At 39.3% G+C, this 19,603-nt stretch overlaps 2 protein-coding genes across 2 annotated transcripts; one reads left to right on the top strand and one right to left on the bottom strand.

Annotated features, from left to right (window-relative positions):
- The first annotated feature begins 440 nt into the window (after positions 1-440).
- Positions 441-12,116, top strand: LOC134664736 (cytochrome P450 4C1-like). Its single transcript, XM_063521482.1, has 10 exons — positions 441-608; positions 2,394-2,483; positions 2,744-2,854; positions 3,183-3,368; positions 5,695-5,891; positions 6,703-6,757; positions 9,835-10,039; positions 10,336-10,487; positions 10,881-11,060; positions 11,869-12,116. Exons 1-10 carry the CDS (start codon positions 455-457, stop codon positions 12,114-12,116), a joined length of 1,578 nt encoding a protein of 525 aa, XP_063377552.1. The 5' UTR covers positions 441-454.
- An 853-nt stretch (positions 12,117-12,969) lies between these two features.
- LOC134664570 (meiosis-specific nuclear structural protein 1-like) lies at positions 12,970-19,454 on the bottom strand. Its single transcript, XM_063521285.1, has 9 exons — positions 19,345-19,454; positions 19,096-19,272; positions 18,672-18,902; positions 17,524-17,750; positions 16,740-16,904; positions 15,362-15,440; positions 14,990-15,193; positions 14,178-14,362; positions 12,970-13,464 (listed from the first exon to the last, which is right to left on the bottom strand). The coding sequence occupies exons 1-9, from the start codon at positions 19,345-19,347 to the stop codon at positions 13,251-13,253; spliced, it is 1,485 nt and encodes a 494-aa protein (XP_063377355.1). The 5' UTR covers positions 19,348-19,454; the 3' UTR covers positions 12,970-13,250.
- Positions 19,455-19,603: the final 149 nt, after the last annotated feature.

Raw genomic sequence — 19,603 nt, 5'->3', positions numbered from 1 at the left:
AGTCATTTCTGAAAATCGCAAGTTTGCAACTTAGGGGTATTTTTTTTCTATTAGATATCCTCCAACTGCCTTTTACCTTTCTGTGTAATGTCGCGTCCCCTCGCGGTCCCTCAAATTGTTTGATTTCACTTACTTTGAGTTTATAACAAAAAAAAGTAATTACGTACCTTACCTATTAAGTCAACATATTATCAAATAAAAAACATATTACAAAAGCGGAAAAACGCAACTACCCCGCTCTCCCCCACGTGAGTTTTGGTGAGATTAAACTTGACCCCCACATCCACCTAAGCGCTTGGATTAATTGTATCTGCTACAGAACTAGGTAAACTGCCTACATAAACATGTGCAGTACTATTTTTCTACAGTTATAATCTGACAAGAGTGTGAAGTAGTTTTACCGTTAATCAAAATATTTTAAAAATAGGTTCAGTAAGGGAGTGGCTGCGGAGCAATGTTTTGGTTGCTTGTGTTGGTGGCAGTGATCGTGGGTGCTGTTTACAGGCGACGAAGGCCAGAACTATGTCAGATCCATTCAGACCTTCCGATCGGCGAAAAGTGCTATCCGGTTATCGGGCATGCATATCTAATGAAAAATTCCGATACAGGTGAAATTTCTTTATAGTACTTATATACTAGCCTTTATAGACTGGTCATATTTTTCATCAAAACGATTTCGACTGGCAAAGCATATTACTTTTTGGCAACCGGGTTTTTAAACCTAATTAGACCCCGCTGAATCCGAATTTGCCGGTTGCTCGATCGAAGTCTTGACTGGAAGTGAGATATTTGACATTAAAGGTCCCTTTATTTAGTTTTTCGTCAATAACTCTTAAACGGTGACGCATAGCAAAATATTTTCTATTACATAAGTAATTTGCATAAAATTGCCCACAAGAAAGATTTCGTAAAATTTTTCGCTAGGATCAATATATAAAGAGATTTTAAGACGGGAAATTTAATTATAATCACTTCTAACTCTTCTAAGGTCCCGTTTTTTAGTTTTTCGTAAATAATTCATAAACGGTGGCTACTATCAAAAAATGCTGTGAGACGTTAATAATCTACACAAAATTTTGAACAAAAAAGATTCAGTACACTTTTCGCAGGGATCAATATTTAAAAAGATAATAAAGAGGGAAAGTTTATTATAATAAATTCTAAGTTTCCTTGTTTTTATTTATTCGTTAATAATTTGAAAAGTATGACTCATAGCAAAAGAAAACGTATACGTAAATAATAAACATAAAATTTCCTACAAGAAACATGCAGAACACTTTTCGCTAGGCTAGGATCAATATTTAAAAAGGCAAAGCAGCGGGTAAGTTAATTATAAATAATTTTAAAGTCACTTTTTAGTTATTTGTAAATAACTCGTAAACGGTGCCCCATAGCAAAATAGATTTTTAAGAATAAATTATCTACATAAAATTTCCTCCAAAAAACATCTTAAACACTTTTCTCTAGGATCAATATTTAAAGCGATATTAATGGAAGAAAGTTAATTACAATCAGTTCACAGGTCACTTTTTATTAGTTTTTCGTAAATAACTCGTAAACGGTGGCCCTTTGCAAATGTACAACATATAGGTAGGTTAAGGTACATTAAGGCATGGTATAATGATTATACTCCGCCTGGTACTCTCTTCCCGTCTTTTCGCATGACGCATGATAGCGCTAGCGCTATATGATAATATGCTATAGCGCTATATAAAGCGGCAATGTTATTGTGACGTAGGCTTTGTGTCACTCTGGGAAGAGAAGACCATGTTTTATTAGACTATGGTATTAAGGTTACAATTGTAGGATTTGTATGACTTGTCGTGAAACTTTCCCGTGTGAACGAAATTCAACCTCAGGTACACTTTGGTAAGTACAATTAATTCTTTAATGCAAAAATAAAGGTTTCACTGACACATTTCTTTGCAGCATTTAAATAAGAGTTAGTTATTTATTTACAATTTTTGACTAAAATAGAGATTTTAGCTCTACTCCCTTATAGCTTCGGTCGTGTTTTAAAATTAGCTACTCGTTGCGAATTTCCTATTTTTCGCACTAGTACTTATCGTAGAGGCAGTAAATAACTATTTTATGATATGGTTTGCTTGTGTATCTATATAAATAAATTAATAAGCAATCTTATTTTAAATAGGTTAACCTTATAAGTTATAACCTAACATTAAAAACGTTCAGTTCACTAAGCTTTACTTAAACTTTTAATTTCAAACTAGCACCAAAAAAGGATAAAAATATCGTTAACCAGTGGTTAAAGTTACAAAAAAAATCTGCTGTTCCCAGGGGCCACAATTTGGTGGCAGGTACGCGATCTTTTCTCTCATGTCGGTTAAGGAGATTTTAACTGCTGCTCTTTTAATTTCTCCTTCATATTGCAGACGGTGCCGTTTGGTTTAAAGCGTTGGGCCGGCAGGCCATTGAAAATGGCGGCATCACATCTTTTTGGATGGCTAATAAGCTGTATATACGTACGTATTTATAACTTTCTTACTATTCGAATAGGCAACATTACAATCAAACATATTACTCTTAAATAACATCAAAGTAGAGTTAGACCTATAAAATTCTGCAAGTACTGCAACGATTTCGATAGCATACGCAGTGCAAGTGTTATTTATATGTCATAATTTCATAGAAGTTTGACGTTTAAAACAACACTTTTGCACTGCGTGTGCTATCAAAATCGCTGCAGACTTATCTTGGTCTAACTCTTCCTATTTTCTAACAGTCGTTGCTGAGCCGGAAACCTCTGAAGTAATATTGAAGTCTTGTATGGAGAAAGGCTACGTGACTCAATTCATACGTACAGTAATTGGCAATGGCAGTATATTTGCTGCAGGTAAAATATAACCCTACATAACATCTAATAGCATCTTTCAATTTACGTTACGCCGAAAGGTAACGTAAATTGTCATCTTTACCAAACACCTGTAATACCTAGGCACGCAAAATAAGAATATTATATGTAAATTCTGAAAAAAATCGAGTGCATTCGACCTCCGGGTCGAAAGCCGCACGCCTTCCATTCGGTTACGGATTTTAACCTCTATAAATTATGTCAAGAAATTAAACATAATAGATAGTTTCGTAACTCGATACACCTTGGCATCATTGCATAAGTACCTACTTAAAAATACTATGTAAGTACTTAACAATTATATTTACAGTTGACATCTGGCGACCGCGGCGCAAAATTTTAGCTCCTGTCTTTAGTATGAAGAACCTTAATGAATTTGTAAAAGTGTTTAATAGACAAAGCATGATCATGGCCGACATGCTGGAGCCGATGGCTGGAGGCGCTGACTTCTCCGTGTGGAGATATTTTAACACTTACACGTTCGATTCAGTTTGCGGTAAGTAGTTAGATTGTTTTTAAGATGTCTGAATTTTATAAATGTGGTATAAAAATCTTTTAAGAATTGCTCGTAGGTATTAGATAACAAGACTAAGACAATCGAACGAGGACAAAACTCGAAATTTCTTGAACAGTCCCGAAATTTGTGAGATACAAAATTCATTATCATTTTGTGCAATTAACGGCACATGGCATAACGGAACATGCATGAGCTATGCCAATATTAACGTTATACCCGATAACCCGACTGTAGCTAAATCATAAAGGAGGACAGGGACCCAATACCCGTATATTTTTCATACAAATAAACCGCTACCTATTTATTAATTTCGGTATCATGGGTGTTTACTGTTTATGTTTATTTATGCACTTAATTTTGCTAATATACCTACTATAAAATCAAAGAAATATTGTGAAAGGTATGAGATATTTAGATTTTTACCCGACTACGGCAACGCAAAAGGAGGGTTATGATTTTGACCGGTATGTATGTGGGTATGTATGTATGTATGTATGTATGTATGTTCATCTGTTCCCTCATAACTTCTAAAGTACTTATTATAATTTAACAAACGATGTGTCATTCGAATCGTCTTAATCGTCCGCTGGTTATAGGCTATATGGCGTCCCAAAAAAATGAACACTGCGCCCTCTAGAGGTCATAAAGTCACGAACAAAAAAACTAAAATTAAGTAATGATGATGTGTTATACATCATTGGAAAGAGCTCAATTAGCACATTTCAAATATATAAATATTGTTCGCGTTTGCACCCGGCTTTGCTTGCATGCGCCAGATAAAACATTAAATTTTCGGTTAGCTACAAGCGCTCTGGTTTCTATCCGCGTGTTACGCGACTACGGCGATACAAGAAGGTTTTTGCAAAAGAAATTTGTTTGGCCGCTATAAATGGTGTTTTTTTAATGTCCTGCAACATTTTATACCGTGAATAGGTATAGAAGTCCAGATCAGCCAAAATGTATGAAACAGTCAATTTTTTTACAAGATACGTACGCGTTCCGAAGCCGGGCGCCTTCGGCGCCCTCATACTAAAAGAGTCGGGCGGAGCCCGACGTACGCGTTGCAAAGCCGGGCGCCTTCGGCGCCCTCATACTAAAAGTGTCGAGCGTAACCCGACGTACGCGTTGCAAAGCCGGGCGCCTTCGGCGCCCTCATACTAAAAGTGTCAGGCGTAGCCCGACGTAAGTACGCGTTCCAAAGCCGGGCGCCTTCGGCGCCCTCATACTAAATGTGTCGGGCGTAGCCCGACGCACGCGTTCCAAAGCCGAGCGCCTTCGGCGCCCTCATACTAAAAGTGTCGAGCGTAACCCGACGTACGCATTCCAAAGCCGTGCACCTTCGGCGCCCTCATACTAAAAGAGTCGGGCGTAGCCCGACGTACGCGTTCCAAATCCGGGCGCCTTTGGCGCCCTCATACTAAAAGAGTCGGGCGTAGCCCGACGTACGCGTTCCAAATCCGGGCGCCTTCGGCGCCCTCATACTAAAAGAGTCGAGCGTAACCCGACGTACGCGTTCCAAAGACGGCCGCCATCGGCGCCCTCATAGGCACTAAAGGAGTCGGGCGTAGCCCGATATAGGCGGCGCTCTGCGTGCATTTCTGTACTGAGGACGCCCTCGCAAAAGTAATATAAAGTGACTTCAAAAAGTTAGTAACGAAATCATGACCCCCAAAATTAATTAAATAAAAAATAAGTTTAAAAACTAAAACCCGACTACTGCAAATCGCGCTCTAAAAAGTATGAAACAAGATAGAATTCTTATCTAAAATTATCAAGCAGGAAATATTATAAATGTTACCATTTTTATTTATAAAAATGCAACGTAATATAATTTACTGAATTTTTTATATATTTACAGAGATTCAGAGGATCGCCGTGGTCGTATGCCACGATTATAAACTTAAAAGTAATGTGGCATACGACCACGGCTATCCTCTGAATCTCTGTAAATATATAAAAAATTCAGTAAATTATATTACGTTGCATTTTTATAAATAAAAATGGTAACATTTATAATATTTCCTGCTTGATAATTTTAGATAAGAATTCTATCTTGTTTCATACTTTTTAGAGCGCGATTTGCAGTAGTCGGGTTTTAGTTTTTAAACTTATTTTTTATTAGTTATACGAGTTATACCGTTAACGGTTCCTGAAGTAGGATAATAAATCTACTATAGGACTGTTTAAGAGATTTCGAGCTTTGTCCTAGTACGATTATGTTAATGCACTATCTGGTGCTTATTGTGGAAAATATTAAGGTAACTTTCCTCACTCAGTACTCTGCTTACAACTAAGGTTTTTTTAGAAACAACATTAGGCATTGATTTGCATAGTCAAAAGGATCCAAATCACCCCTTCCTCATCGCGTTCGACTTTGTGTCTCAAGAACTGGCAAAGCGAATGGTGTCGCCGTGGATGTACCCGGAGTTCATTTACCGGCTGCTGCCGAGATACAACAAGTTTGTCTTCCATAGGAAGATCATACGTCATTTTGTTGATGAGGTAGGTACGAGTACTAATTAACCCTTAGTCACAAAGCGCACTATAAGTTTAGGTTGATTCAAGAAGGCTGGCGCGGATTTCATTAATTTGATATGAGAACATTCACAGTTAAGTACAAATTCGCCCCAGCACGTATAAATCTACCTACATTACATATAATTGATATAATTCACGGATGATTTAAGTATATACTTATATCTTAAGTGTAGCGCAATTCTTTCTTCGTAACTACTACTACAGTTAACCGATTCTTTCCATTATATATAACCTGTACTTGTACAAAATATTACATGATTAACATTTTATCTATTCTAGCCAAGGGGTCATCCATTAATTACGTCACACGTTTAGGGGGAGGGAGGGGGTCAAGAAAATGTGACATATTGTGACATGGGGGAGGGGGGAGACACAAACTTTGTGACGTCACTTTAACTTCATCAGTAACCGAAAATTTATTTAAATTATTTAGTTCGCTGTACATTTAAATAACAAGTTATTAAACTGAAAATAGTTTTTAATCGTTTAATTTTCTTTCCTAAGCAGTTTTGGGTTATAAAATTACTAATATATTTATATCGTCTAAAATATTTTGATAAAATATTAATAATACTTAGGTACTTACTTAATTCGATTTGGCGATTTCGTAGAAAAAATGTGACGTCACACTAGGGGGGGAGGGGTTTGCCAAATGTGACCAAGTGTGACAAGGGGGGGGGGAGGGGTCAAAAAACCTAGAAAGTGGTGTGACGTAATTAATGGATGACCCCCAAGTTCTAGGTACCTATTTAACTTCGTCCTTGTTAATTTACAGGTAATAAAAATAAAACAAAAACAACAATCTACATTTCAAAAAGGGGACAATAATGGTAAGTGTGAACCTGGAGACTTCGAGCAACACGGAAGGGAGGCGGCATTCGTACTATTTCCACTCTGCCGAGGTACAAGATTAGTGCGTCAATCTAATCTAGCGCGGGTAATAAAACTAGTTGCACTTGGATTTTTCACTAGACCGAGTCCAGACGCGCGCGTGAACACTGCTGCACAAAAATGCCTGTTTGCTCGGTTTTTTGTTATAAAAAGAGGTCGGGGACATCAAATTTACAAAAAGAAAGTGTTACATTACACATGTAATATTTTTTTTTACATATCATACGTTATTTACATTTAAATACAATTATTATATTTTAGTCTCAAGTAATTGTTGGATTTATCGATTTTGCTCGCTCAGTACAAATTGCGGATCGGTCGAGCGACAAATCCGACTTCTCATCTCTCAGAATACAATGACATACTTCAACGTGTTAGTGTGCGTGTTGTGACACTAGTCACTCGTCCGTACACAAAAAGAGATCGAGGTTTGCAAGATTTGTCTTTGACGTGTGTAATTTTTTATGTATTTGTGTCGTCATTACAGAGGGCCTACCGCGAACCACGTTCGACGTGTTGCCTGAGTTGCCTCCCTGTCACACTTACTTATGAATTTACAAGTGCCATAGAGAGGCAACACGTCGAACGTGGTTTGCAGTAGGGCCTTTGATTGGATTTTGTATGTAAGTGTGTGAGAAGTGCGACTGTGTGCACCTTCCCCCCGCGAAAAATGGCAGAATGATTTGTACGATGAGATATCGCTTGGGCCCCTCCCTTCCGACGTGTCGGAAGCCGGTGTTGCTCGAAGCCTGGAGATTTAGAAGTTTATATTTACGCGACGTAAATTTTAAATATTTAAGTAGGTACCGGAAAAACAAATATATTCTAACTACTTTTTTATAATTACATACACCGTGTTTTTTTTTATTTCCGTTAATTTCAAGGGTGCATTCCTGAGCTTAAATCAAGTAACTTTCTCAAAGACACCGATATTCTAATTAACTCCTTTTCGGAGATAATCAATAATTTTTTTTTTCCTATAAGGCCTCTACAAGCTTGTACACTTGCCTTAGGGGCGGTTTACGTATTGATTAGTATTTAGAATGAGTTCATTCATTTGCTACTAAACTTAAGTACAATCACGGTCGATCGATGTTCGAAATGACATTGATATGTCACAGATTTCAATTGATTGGTTGAGTTAAATGTAATGCCCGTGTTACAACAACGCTATATGCTACATTTACAGTTGCCTCCAGAAACTCGCGAACTAAATTGACACGAGTTTGACAAATAAAATGATACCAGGAATAGCAAAGACATGAATCTAGGATATACCTGGATCTGGCATGAGTGGTGGGGGTAACTGACAGAACGGGATAGTCTTATGTATCTTTCAGTAGGAGTAGCAGAGAAAGCGGTATTATTGCTTGTCCTTGTCACAGTCTCACTTTTTGTTTGTTCCCCACCTTTTCATTAGTATGGAGAATGGTGGGCAACAAATGAATTCGACCAATCACAGTGTCGCATTTGCGTATGTTTTGTCCCTCACGGAGGCACGCGTATACCACTTCTATGCGATCCTACCTTCTATGAGCAAAGAAAAAATAGTCAGGGGTATATGTCGATAAAATGATATCGATAAGTAAGATATTGCACTTACTACCCATGTCATAATTATAAAGGGGTCACAACCGATTTCGATTTGTATGAATGTGACGAGAAAAGTGGTTGATTCGATAATCGATTGTATAAGATTGTGACGTTACCGATCAAATCAGGAGGTGCGGATGCGAAACTGACAAATTTCAATGTTAGTATGCAGGTTTGGGGGCAAGTTGTTCATTTCAAGAGTTCGCGGTTGTCGCCATAAATCTAAAATTGGTGATTTAATTTTATACAATGTGGCCGGTAGATGAGATTGATCGATAATGAAAGTTAGACCAAGAAAAGTCTGTAGCGATTTTGATAGTCCACGTTATTTAACGTCATACTCATAGAAGTTTGACGTTTAAAATAATACTTGCACTGCGTGGGCTATCAAAATTGCTGCAGACTTTTCTTGGTCTAACTGTATTTCAATTCTGACCTAATCTGGTCTTCTTTACAATCGAAGCAATAGGGATCACCGAGACGATTTAATTTTTACGTCCACACCACACAAATTAAATGAGAAATCTTATCTTACTTCCCCGTCTGGGTCAGCCTTTTTTTGTATTTTGAGCCAAAGTCACTGTTTCTATGTTGTGACCTACAACTTGTTACTCTAGCTGTAAGTTTTCCTACCAAATAAAATAAAATATTTATTTAATAATCTACAATATGTTTATCCAATATCCTTGTATCTATTACTATAAAATTGCACAATTTTCGAAATACCAAGTAAAATTTGTAAAATAACTTAAATTACTTAAAGATACATTTTAACTGACCCCGCAACAGTAGCGCCGCTAGCGGTGAAGTCTCGCGATATTCTCTAATTCAAACTTTTTTGAAAATATCGATATGAACAGCACTGGCCAAACTGTGGTATCATTTGTGCACATTGACCTGTCAATTTAGTTCGCGAGATTCTGGAGGCAACCTTAATTACTTTGAAAATTAACTATGCTATTTAGTTTTCTTAAAAGTACTTAACCATACCCCGAAGTTAACGGAATTCAATAAAAACACGGTGTATAAGTTTTAAGAAATTAATAGGTACTCGAAATAGAGTCGTTAAGTTTTCACGCCTCAAGTATGGCGCTCTAATGGGATATGTAAATGTATACTAGGTTACATTGTTTACTACCAAGTCAGTGCAAACTTAGCGCAGTTGAATTGGAGTCTGCCTCGTTTTGAACACGTAAAATTATTGTTTTCTCCGTCGCCGTTTTACCACGTATGCAAATAAATGTACAATTCTACGCTTTGTACATATAGTATACTCGTACCTATGTAAGTTGGTATAACAAAATACTAACTACAATTGGCGCTTAAATATTTAAAGTATTCTTCTATTGAGTTTATTGTATTGTAGGTGCTTACGACATAAATGACATAATGTACTTACTCAGATTTCGGCCATTTTGTACAGATCTCAGCGACACTGCTCCAAAAACATTCCTAGACATGATGATAGAGTCATCCGGTCGCCTCGAGCAGAAATACTCCGACCTGGAGCTGCGCGAGGAGCTGATGGTGATCGTGATGGCCGGCACCGACACCTCCGCCGTGGGCGCCTCCTTCGCCGCCGCCATGCTGGCCCGTCATCCCCACGTCCAGCAGAAACTACACCATGAGTAAGGCCTTCGTATATTCGTGAGCGTCTGTGATATGAGGCGTGAGCTTATGCTTTTTTTTCACCAAAACCCGCCGCTGAACAGCTGCCAGGCGCCCGGATTAATTAATAATGATAGTATGACACACTAGAGGGATTTCGTTGCTCTAGAAATTGCAAACCTATTTCCGTAGCTAGCTCTTAGACCAGCATGACACATTACATTAGCATATTAGGCATAAGGAAGAAAAATTTATAGTGATATCATTTGATTTGGTTTCTAGTAATCGTTATGGTAGGTAATTACTCCATTCACAGGTTAGATCTCGTGTTCGCAAACTCTGACCGAGCTTTAACCGTGGAAGACCTGCCGAAGCTCAAGTATTTGGAGGCGGTCATCAAAGAGACCTTACGGCTGTACCCTCCAGTGCCCGTCACGGCGAGAGAAGTCATGAATGACGTGAAATTACGTAAGAAAATTATATCTTAATTACACAAATTGATGTAATTAATTTGTTTAAATTTAAAAGAAATAGGTCTCGGTACCTATTGAGTATTGATGGCCATGAGCGGAAGGATGAGAGGTCCTGTATTTAGATTTAGGTAGGTCGTGATTCTGCTACTACTTATATACTCGTAAGTACCTACTTACAACGTATAGATTCTCTAGTATTTATTGTCGTATGCACAAATATTAGACTGATGTTAAATTCTGATCCTTAAGTAGTAGGGTTCCCAGGCATCAAGTAACCTGATGTTAGTGCCGTTCCCCTACCCAGCTCCCTTACTAATCTCAAATATTCACCGTCAAAAAATCACATCAACAAAGTATAAATAATATTGGCCACTATTATGATTTCCAGCGTCAGGCACTACTCTGGTGGAGGGCGTGTCGGTGGTACTGAACATCTGGGCGACGCACCGCAACCCCACCTTCTGGGGAGCTGACGCGGAGCAGTTCCGCCCGGAGCGCTTCCTGGAGGGGCCGCTCAAGCACCCCTCGCAGTTCCAGCCCTTCTCGCTGCCCATGAGGAACTGCCTTGGTATATTTAATAGCTAGCATAATTTAATATAATTTTCATCATCGTCATATCAACTGGAAAACAGCCACATCTACTTTCATATGAATTTATAAAACTTTCCTTTCACTGTGCCAGGCGTGGCTTACTCCGCGATTTTGTCGCTTTGCAACAGGTAGCTACAAGTACATCCGTTCCACACCAATTTTGGTGGTTAGCCTTAAGCCGCGCGTGGCGCTGTCGCCACCTAGCGGCCATATCTGTCCTGATCGTAACAGACGCGTTTTGTTAGAGAGTGAGTCTTCTGTACCTAGTGTTATTATTTATTCTGTGACTGTGCTAACTTCATTGAGGAATAATAAATATCTCAGGACGGGCCTTACGGGCACTAAACATGGTACTAGTTCAGCGGTGTCACTCACGAATTCGAGCTAATCGTGCAGTCTAACGCAGCTACATAGTTGCGACCAATCGCGCGCGTGATGCGAACTCATCAACCAATCGCGTTGTAGCGGTGTCACACCGCTGTACTGGCCCCATTGATGTCCCATTCTTATTGCCCGTTAGGCCAGTCCTTAATATACGTCAATGGCTAACTTGATCAGATCACCGGTCCAACTTTTTGAGCTTTATCTGACTTTGCTGGAAGTTCGCAGTGATCACTCACGTAGATTTTTACTCCACCAGCCGTGTAGTTGTTGATGTTGTAGAGAAATTCAAGATATGATTGATATACAAATTGGTCCAGAACTTAACTGATGGTACATAGCAGTGTTCAAATGTATTGAGTTATGAATGTTAAGATTTGAGTAGGTACTTTAATTGTATTTAGGATACAACTACGCTATGATGTCTATGAAGACTATGTTGGCCAACATGCTGCGCCGCTACAGGATATTGCCGCCTTCCCACATGGACGGACACAGGCTCCAGGAACCCCTGAAAGTCTCATTCGACGTCATGATGAGGGACATGGACAACTATGAAATAAGGATAGAGGATAGAACGGAAAATCAGATCAGCGAGGGAAGACTTCTATCAAATCAGAAAGAAACAAGCAAAAAGAAGTCATATTGTTAAGATTAAGAGTGGCCAATTACTATGTAGCTATAGCAGTCACCCCACGTACGGCCTTGTAGTGTACACAAAGGGGTAAAAGTTTGAAAGTTAACGTTACGAGTAGACTATTCAGCTTCCACAAAACATAATATATCCGTCGTATAACGGCTCGGCCCCGACATCGAGCGACTTGCGACGGCGGGAGCGATAACCATAGGTTGGAGCGAAAGGTCCGATCGCTGTGTCACGCTCCAACCTATGGTTATCGCTCCCGCCGTCGCCGTCGTAACGCCATCCAGGTCGGCGGATAAAATAAGGGGCACGATAATTTCTTGGAGTGTTATACTTCTCGTACAATCAATAAAGTTGTCTTTGTAAATATGTTTTTTTTTTAATTCGTTTTAATTTACTTAAGTTATTTATTTGAGGAGTCAACAGTAGAAGAGGGTGCCCGGGCGAGACAAAACCAACCAACGAAATATCGTTCTATGCTAATCGGCACAAGTACGTACCTACCCTAAAACAATTTAGCTGCCAGGCTTTTAATCAGAAACATGCAAATAAAACTTGAAGCTTTACTTCAATTGTCAATTTAATACGTCATAATATCGGTAAATTTATAAAAATATCACATTTTTGAGCATTCCACGTGAACGAACTATAAGTATACGTTCGTTGTTATCGAAAGTAGCAATTAACGAGCATGGACATTTATGTTTTGGAACACTGATTTAAATTCTACGATTTTTAAACATTATTAAATTAAATTAAATATTCGAGTATTATTAATTTAGTCCCGTTGCGTTGAGCAATTCAATAATTTATATTTTAGTCTAAACAAAAGTGGACCAAACTAAAATAAATACTTTCGTAGGCGGGTCCAAAACTCCCACTGAACTCTGAACTGCACGTAAAGTCTCAAGATATCAAAATTAGTGTATAAGACGGATAGTTCCTCGGTTCCATATAAAACAGTCAAGACTAAAATTAGGGCTCATTTAGACGGTGCGAGAAGTCGCATGCGAGTTTCGTTACATTGCGGTTTTTGATCGGTCGGTTGAATTGGTTGTAACCAATAATCCGCGATGTAACTAAAATCGCATGAGAGTTCGCGCGCCGTCTAAATCAGCCCTTACGCACAGAAAGTCGTCGGATCTAATACTCCCTGATAACCCTGCACTGCGCGTTGCACTTGGGATGCCTGTGGTGGCCGCTGTCGGCCGCTAGGTTGATGTCGAGCGCGGCGCCGGCGCCGGCGCGCAGCGCGGGCAGGTCGGGCGCGCCCAGCACGCCGGGCTGGATGTAGCCGAGGATGGGCGGCACGTGCTCCGACACGATCGTGGCGCGCTCCTTCGATACTTCCGCTTTCCTGGTAGGAAAAGCTGACTTTAGTAAGGAATATTGCAAAAGGGACCGCGCGTGTTGGAGGGTCTGCCGTCTTGTGGCCCGAATCGGAAACATATGTGCACATGTACATTGCCAAAGCGAGTGCTACCGTCTACCATTCTCTTCGGTACGTTTCCTTGTGCATAGTTGGTTCTGCCGTCTTGCGGGCTACATCGGAAGCATATACGACACATTTACGCCTCTCGCCAAAAATTTGACGGCTCCTAGAGCTCCTATGCTGCCCCCTATGGTTCATGCACGGGGCCTATAGGAGCTGTCGTGTGTGTTCTAGACGGAAATTCTTTAGACTAGCACAGCGATCTCCAAACCACGGGCCTGCAAGTTTAAGTCGCGAAAAGTGCCAAATTGCAAACTATTCATTGCTCGAAATGGTAGAGGAGGCAGGAGGAAGCTCATATCTAAAAGTTTGAAGACCCCTGCACTAGAACAACATGGTATAAACAAGCCCAGGAATGGTAACCATGTTGTGTCTGTCGTGTGGGTACATAATTTGAGACATTTCTCAGGAATTACAAGGTAAATTTTGTAAAATTATATTCCTTTAGTTATTTTCCATTTGACATGAGTGCGATTTCTTAGTCCTTGCCTACTGTGCCTATGTGAGTCCCTATTTTTTAATATCTAAAATTGTCTTGGTAGTTCCTGAGCACATATTATTGCCAAACTGGTACTTACCAATCCTTGTAATAGTCAAAGACAGCCTTGGCCCTCGCGTCCTCGAGACGTCGGTCGCTCTCCCTCCTTCTCGCGTTGTCCTCTATCTGCTGTTTCAGGTCTCTCGCGTACTGACGCGCCTTCTCTTTCTTCATACGTTCTTTTTCATGTTCTTTCGCGTCCTGAGCCGCTAGCTTGGCTTCTGCCTGAAATAAAGTACATGGTATTTTTTTAGAGTGATTTTAGTTACATATTTTCTATGTGTTAAATATTACTTTTAGGGTCATACGAAAAAAAAATAGCCATACGTTATCATGGAGTACTCGACTACAAAACAAAAGAGGTTTGAATTATTTTTCAACGTTTACCTGCTGCTCCTCATCCCAAAAGCGAAAACAAAACAACGAACGATAGTAAATTGCCGTTCATATATGCTAGAATTGTTAATTTTTTGCATTAGTTCCTACTCCTATAAAAAATGTTCAGAATAACCAACCTATTCGCTTTTCAGCGTGTGACTAAACGTTGAAAAACATCCTCTACAAGTGAATTTAGGACTCGTTTTGTAAAACATGAACTTTTATTTATAAATAGGTCAGAATAATATTTCCTAATCAAAACTTACTTCCTTCCTAAACTCGATCTGCCTCTGTTTCTCGAGCTCTATCTCCCTCTTCTTAAGGTCCATCTGCGCCGTGAGGTCCGTCATGGTGTTGGCCCTCACATACTCCTGCTTGCGACTCGTCGCTATGTCGTCCGCTCTTCTGTAGTAATACGTGCTCTTCTAAGAGGATTGCGTCGAAAGTGTTAAATATTTGCTAATCAAAACCTACGTCCTTCCTAAACTCGATCTGCCTCTGTTTCTCGAGCTCTATCTCCCTCTTCTTAAGGTCCATCTGCGCCGTGAGGTCCGTCATGGTGCTGACCCTCACGTACTGCTGCTTGCGCTCCGCCGCCAGATCGTCTTGGATCAGCTTCTCTTCTGCTTCGTGCTCTACCAGCTCTTTGATTATGTTGTCGCGATCTTGACGCTCCGCCTGACAAAAGAAATCATAGATTAGGTTTGTTTTAATTACGTTTTAAATTAAAATAAATAATTTTTCGCAGAACTATATACTTTTCGTTTGTTTACCTATATGATTCTACTCGTTAAAAGTATTATTTATAAATTATAAGTAAATATTTTTTTACACTAGTTGCCTTACCTCGTCCGCCATTACTTGAGCACATATTTTGGCGTTTATTTCCTCTCTGATTTTCTCGCGGCGTTCTTTTTCTGCGCGGCTGTAAAACAATGTTTCAGTTTTCTTTGTTACTATTTTTAAATTCTTTAGTATATGTATATAAAAAAATATAACTCGAAAGATAGGTATCTTTCTTTCTTACCTGGGTGCGTAGTCAACGTGCCAATCGCTTAGGCCGAACGATATGAAACTGTCGTGTCGCGCTAAAATGGAACAGTGACAGAGAGAGATGACTACGCTACACCACGGAGCATTAACGATTTGCACGTTAGCCTGCAGTTTATTCTTTCGTTGGAAGTTAATTATAGACATAGGTATGTTTAACTAGGCTAATAAACTATAAAAAAATAGCCGCTGCCGCAGATATACTCCTAAAAATTCATCGGGTGATAATGATAAAGTATAGGCTGGGGGGGTCAGGGCTATAACCGCGAAAATCGAAGTTCGCAAATTGCGGGGATTTTTCTCTGTCACTCTAATTACGCCTTCATTGGAGTAAAAGAGAAAGATCCCCGCAATTTGCGAGTTTCGGTTTTCGCGGTAGCCGCTCAGAACTACTGAGCTTACACGGTACGGGATTGCAAAGCAATCGACATCGACATTGTTTAAAAACATATTATTGATTTTATGCAAGCATAACGTCTGCGAGTGATAAAACACTTTTTTTATATCACTTATCACATACGAGTATATTAAGTGAATAAAATTTTCAATGTACTCGTAACTTTAGCTCCGGTGCCTGTTAAGACAGATTATTCTTACGGTAGATGTTGCTATGCGCCTCCCTAAGGCGTGTAAGGGCTGATTTAAACGGCGCGCGAACTCGCATACAATTTTAGTTACATTGCGCACTGTTCGTTACGTCCAATTCAACCGACCGATCAAAAACTGCAATGTAATGAAATTCGCATGCGACTTCTCGCATCGACTAAATGAGCCCTAAGCATAAAGGAATGGAAAGATTCGCACGCCAGGGCTCGGAAGCTCGGAACCGGTCTTTTTTAAACCCTTAATAGCCCAATATTTTTAATTAATTTATGCTCTTTACGTAGGACTGAATCATGTATTTAAGTAACAACTTCGAACTTCGTATTATTAGATTGTCCCATTAAAAATGAAATAATAAACCAAAGAATGAAAAAGAACGTAATAATACCGGTATTTTTTGTATGAAGAAAAAAACGGTTCCGAGCCTTGTCGCACGCTTCTGGCAAGCCTCTGCAGCTTGGCAGATCCGCACCGGTGTTCCAGAAAGTCGCAAGTTAGAGTCTTGCCGGAGGTGGTGGATTTATCAAGTTTTCCTTATTATTATAAAAAAAAAAACGTATTCTATACTAACATGCCAGCGCTGCGGTCGGAGACGGCCTGATTTTGTTTTTCAATTTCCAACTCCTCCTTTATGGCGAGCTCACGTTGCTTGGCTTGCCACGCTTCACGAGCCTGCCTGAACGTCACCATCTCGCGTTGCGTCTTCTCCACGAGATCTCGCTTATGTTTCAGCTCCCTAAACCAGGGCGGCAAGAATATATTAATTAGTTGCAGTCAGATAAAGTAAATATTAAAACATTTTCACGATACTAATCTTGGAAGATGTCAAGAGATCTCAAAAACTCATCTTTAGAGTGGCAGCATGTTACGTCTGCTTAGTCACTACCTAGTACTTAGCCAGTTGCAAACCACAGTTTGTGACTGATCAACGTCACGCAGCAGAGAACTATGAAACTTCACATACAATCAAATTTAGCGAACACCTTCACGGTGACAGACGGTTCAACCAACCCTAACTGTAGTACAACTGTAGTCCTTTGTTTATGCACCTTTAATACCAGACGAGAATCTCTTTATAAAGTAAGCATTTTTTTCTGATGAGATAATAGACAGATTCATATTTTAAGAGTGAAGTCAAGTGTTTCAGTCTGCGGAGACATTTCTTGCCTGAACATGCCTAAAGCACTGTGGCCAGGCATATGTGTGCCACGCGCAAGCCACCGAAGTACATCGCGCGGTAGCGGTAACGACCGCTAATTAAATTTTAAAGAAGTTTGTAAAGGCTCCCATGAGCCTTGGGAAAATGTCGGGATAACGCAATGAAGAAGAAGAGATGATTGTAATAAAGGTCTTGCCTCTGGTCCTCATCAGAAATGGTCCTCATGACGTCATCAAGCATCTTCTGCTCAATGAGCGCGTCTTCATACTGACACTGTCTCTGCTTCTGCCTGTTCACCAACTGCTGTTGCAGCTCCTGGCAGTATGCTGCAGTTTGCTGCTTCTTCTGCAGTGCCCTCTTTTGGGCTTCCTGGTCATCGCCAATCGCAGCTAGGAGGATGGAATTGGCTCTTTCTTCTTCGGCCTAAATTCAAATAATTTATTTGCAAAAGTTCGTTTTTGTAGCGTTAGAAAGAAGGTAACTTATGAAACCATAAAAATATAAATGGTTGTATTAGTAGATTCATAATTGTCACATATTTGCTGTGACTTATTTTCAAAACTTGTTTTTCAATTAAAAGACACATCAAGATTGATTTGTTTACCATTTTTCTAATGCTAATAAAAACGAACTATATGTATATGGATACAATAAATGCTAAACATCTTATAAAACAAAGTTCCCCATTCCCCACCACACCTGTCCGTTTGTATGTTCCTAATAAATACAAAAACTACTGATCGGATTTTCATGCAGTTTTCACCTATACATAGTTATATTGAGGAAGGTTTAGGTGTATAATTTGTTAACATTTACCTGTGTATACAATAAAATTGTACTACCATTACAATTTAACCAAGTTATAAAATTAGAAATAAAGCCAGTAGCAATAAAAATGTATGCTTGCTTATTATAAATACAAGGTTTTTAGAAGTGTGTCACTTAACTTCAAACTCAGATAAATTCATTCGATTTTCTCAGCAAATATATACCCTTTTACCTTTCCTTAGCAGAGAATGAGTGACAATAAAAAGTTGATTCACCATATAGTTTTGTACATGTGTGTCCGTCAGTTGTTAGATAGATAGATAAACCGTTCATTTGGATGCTGCAAAAACACACAATTTGCAAAAAATAGGTACATTACAAACAGAACAAAACTAAAATATGTACAAAGTTTAATTAACAATAAAAGATACTTAAACACGAAAAGATGGGTTTACTTGCTGTACTCTGTGTGCATTGCAGCAAAAACAAAAGGGTTCCGACTCAGCTATATGCTTCGCTCTTTTCAGCAAAGCACTGATATTCTGCTGGAACCCAGAACACGTTCTCCTTGCTTACCTTTTCCTGCATCCTCCTATATTCATTATGCTGTATCTGTTGCCGCACATCTCGGCACACATAACCGGCTTGGAGTTTCTTTATCAGCATCCGCAGCTCGGGATCTCGCTCACGGAGGTAGTGGCGACGCAGCAGTTCTGTGGCTTCTTCATGACGGACTTTAGCCACTTCATTAGCAAGGTCTGCTTCTTTTTTAGCTCGAGCATTGACAATTGCGGCATGGTCAGTTCTCTACAATCAACAACATTGGATATTATGGCTATTCATAATTTTCATGCACTATAAGAGAAAGCCTAATTTCCCAGTTTTGCCCTGGCATGCCCTGCAATTTAATCGGCTTTATGGCAGATTTTAGTGTGTGCCATTTTTGAATTAGTCTAGGTTTTGAGGATGAAATAGTCTCCAAAATGTATAACCTAGATACCTCTTGGAATTCCTTCTCCATCCGAGCTTCATTCTCTAGGACGGCTAGGCAACGACCCATGCGGCCGTTGGCCATTCGATCGTTTAGCCATTGTCTGTCCAAGGCCCTCTGGAAGTAATCCAGCTCCGCTTTACGCGCGCGGTAAATTGCATTCCGCGTAAGCTCGTTTTGAGGTTGCTAAAACAGAAATTTTGATCAATGAAAGCTCTTATAAAATATGAATAAAATAGAAATCAATGAGTACTGTACCATGGTAGTAAAAATAATACACTTTCCTTATTAAAACCGTTCGCTAGCGGTGCTAAAATAAAATAAAATAAGAGTCTTCTAAATATTCAATTCAAGATTCAAGATTGTCAATTATTTGTCAAAATTGTTTGTAAACAGAACAGATAAATTACAGGTTTGAGAATATGAGAGTAATATATTGTGTAAAATAATATAGTGAGACAAGTCTACCAACCTAATTTTTAAACGATCAAACGATGTTCCAATTAAAACTGGCACA

Source organism: Cydia fagiglandana, chromosome 5, assembly GCF_963556715.1.
Source record: "Cydia fagiglandana chromosome 5, ilCydFagi1.1, whole genome shotgun sequence".
NCBI lineage: Eukaryota > Metazoa > Arthropoda > Insecta > Lepidoptera > Tortricidae > Cydia > Cydia fagiglandana.
The sequence above is the reverse complement of the archived record's forward strand: the minus strand, read 5'-3'. Positions and strand labels throughout refer to the sequence as shown.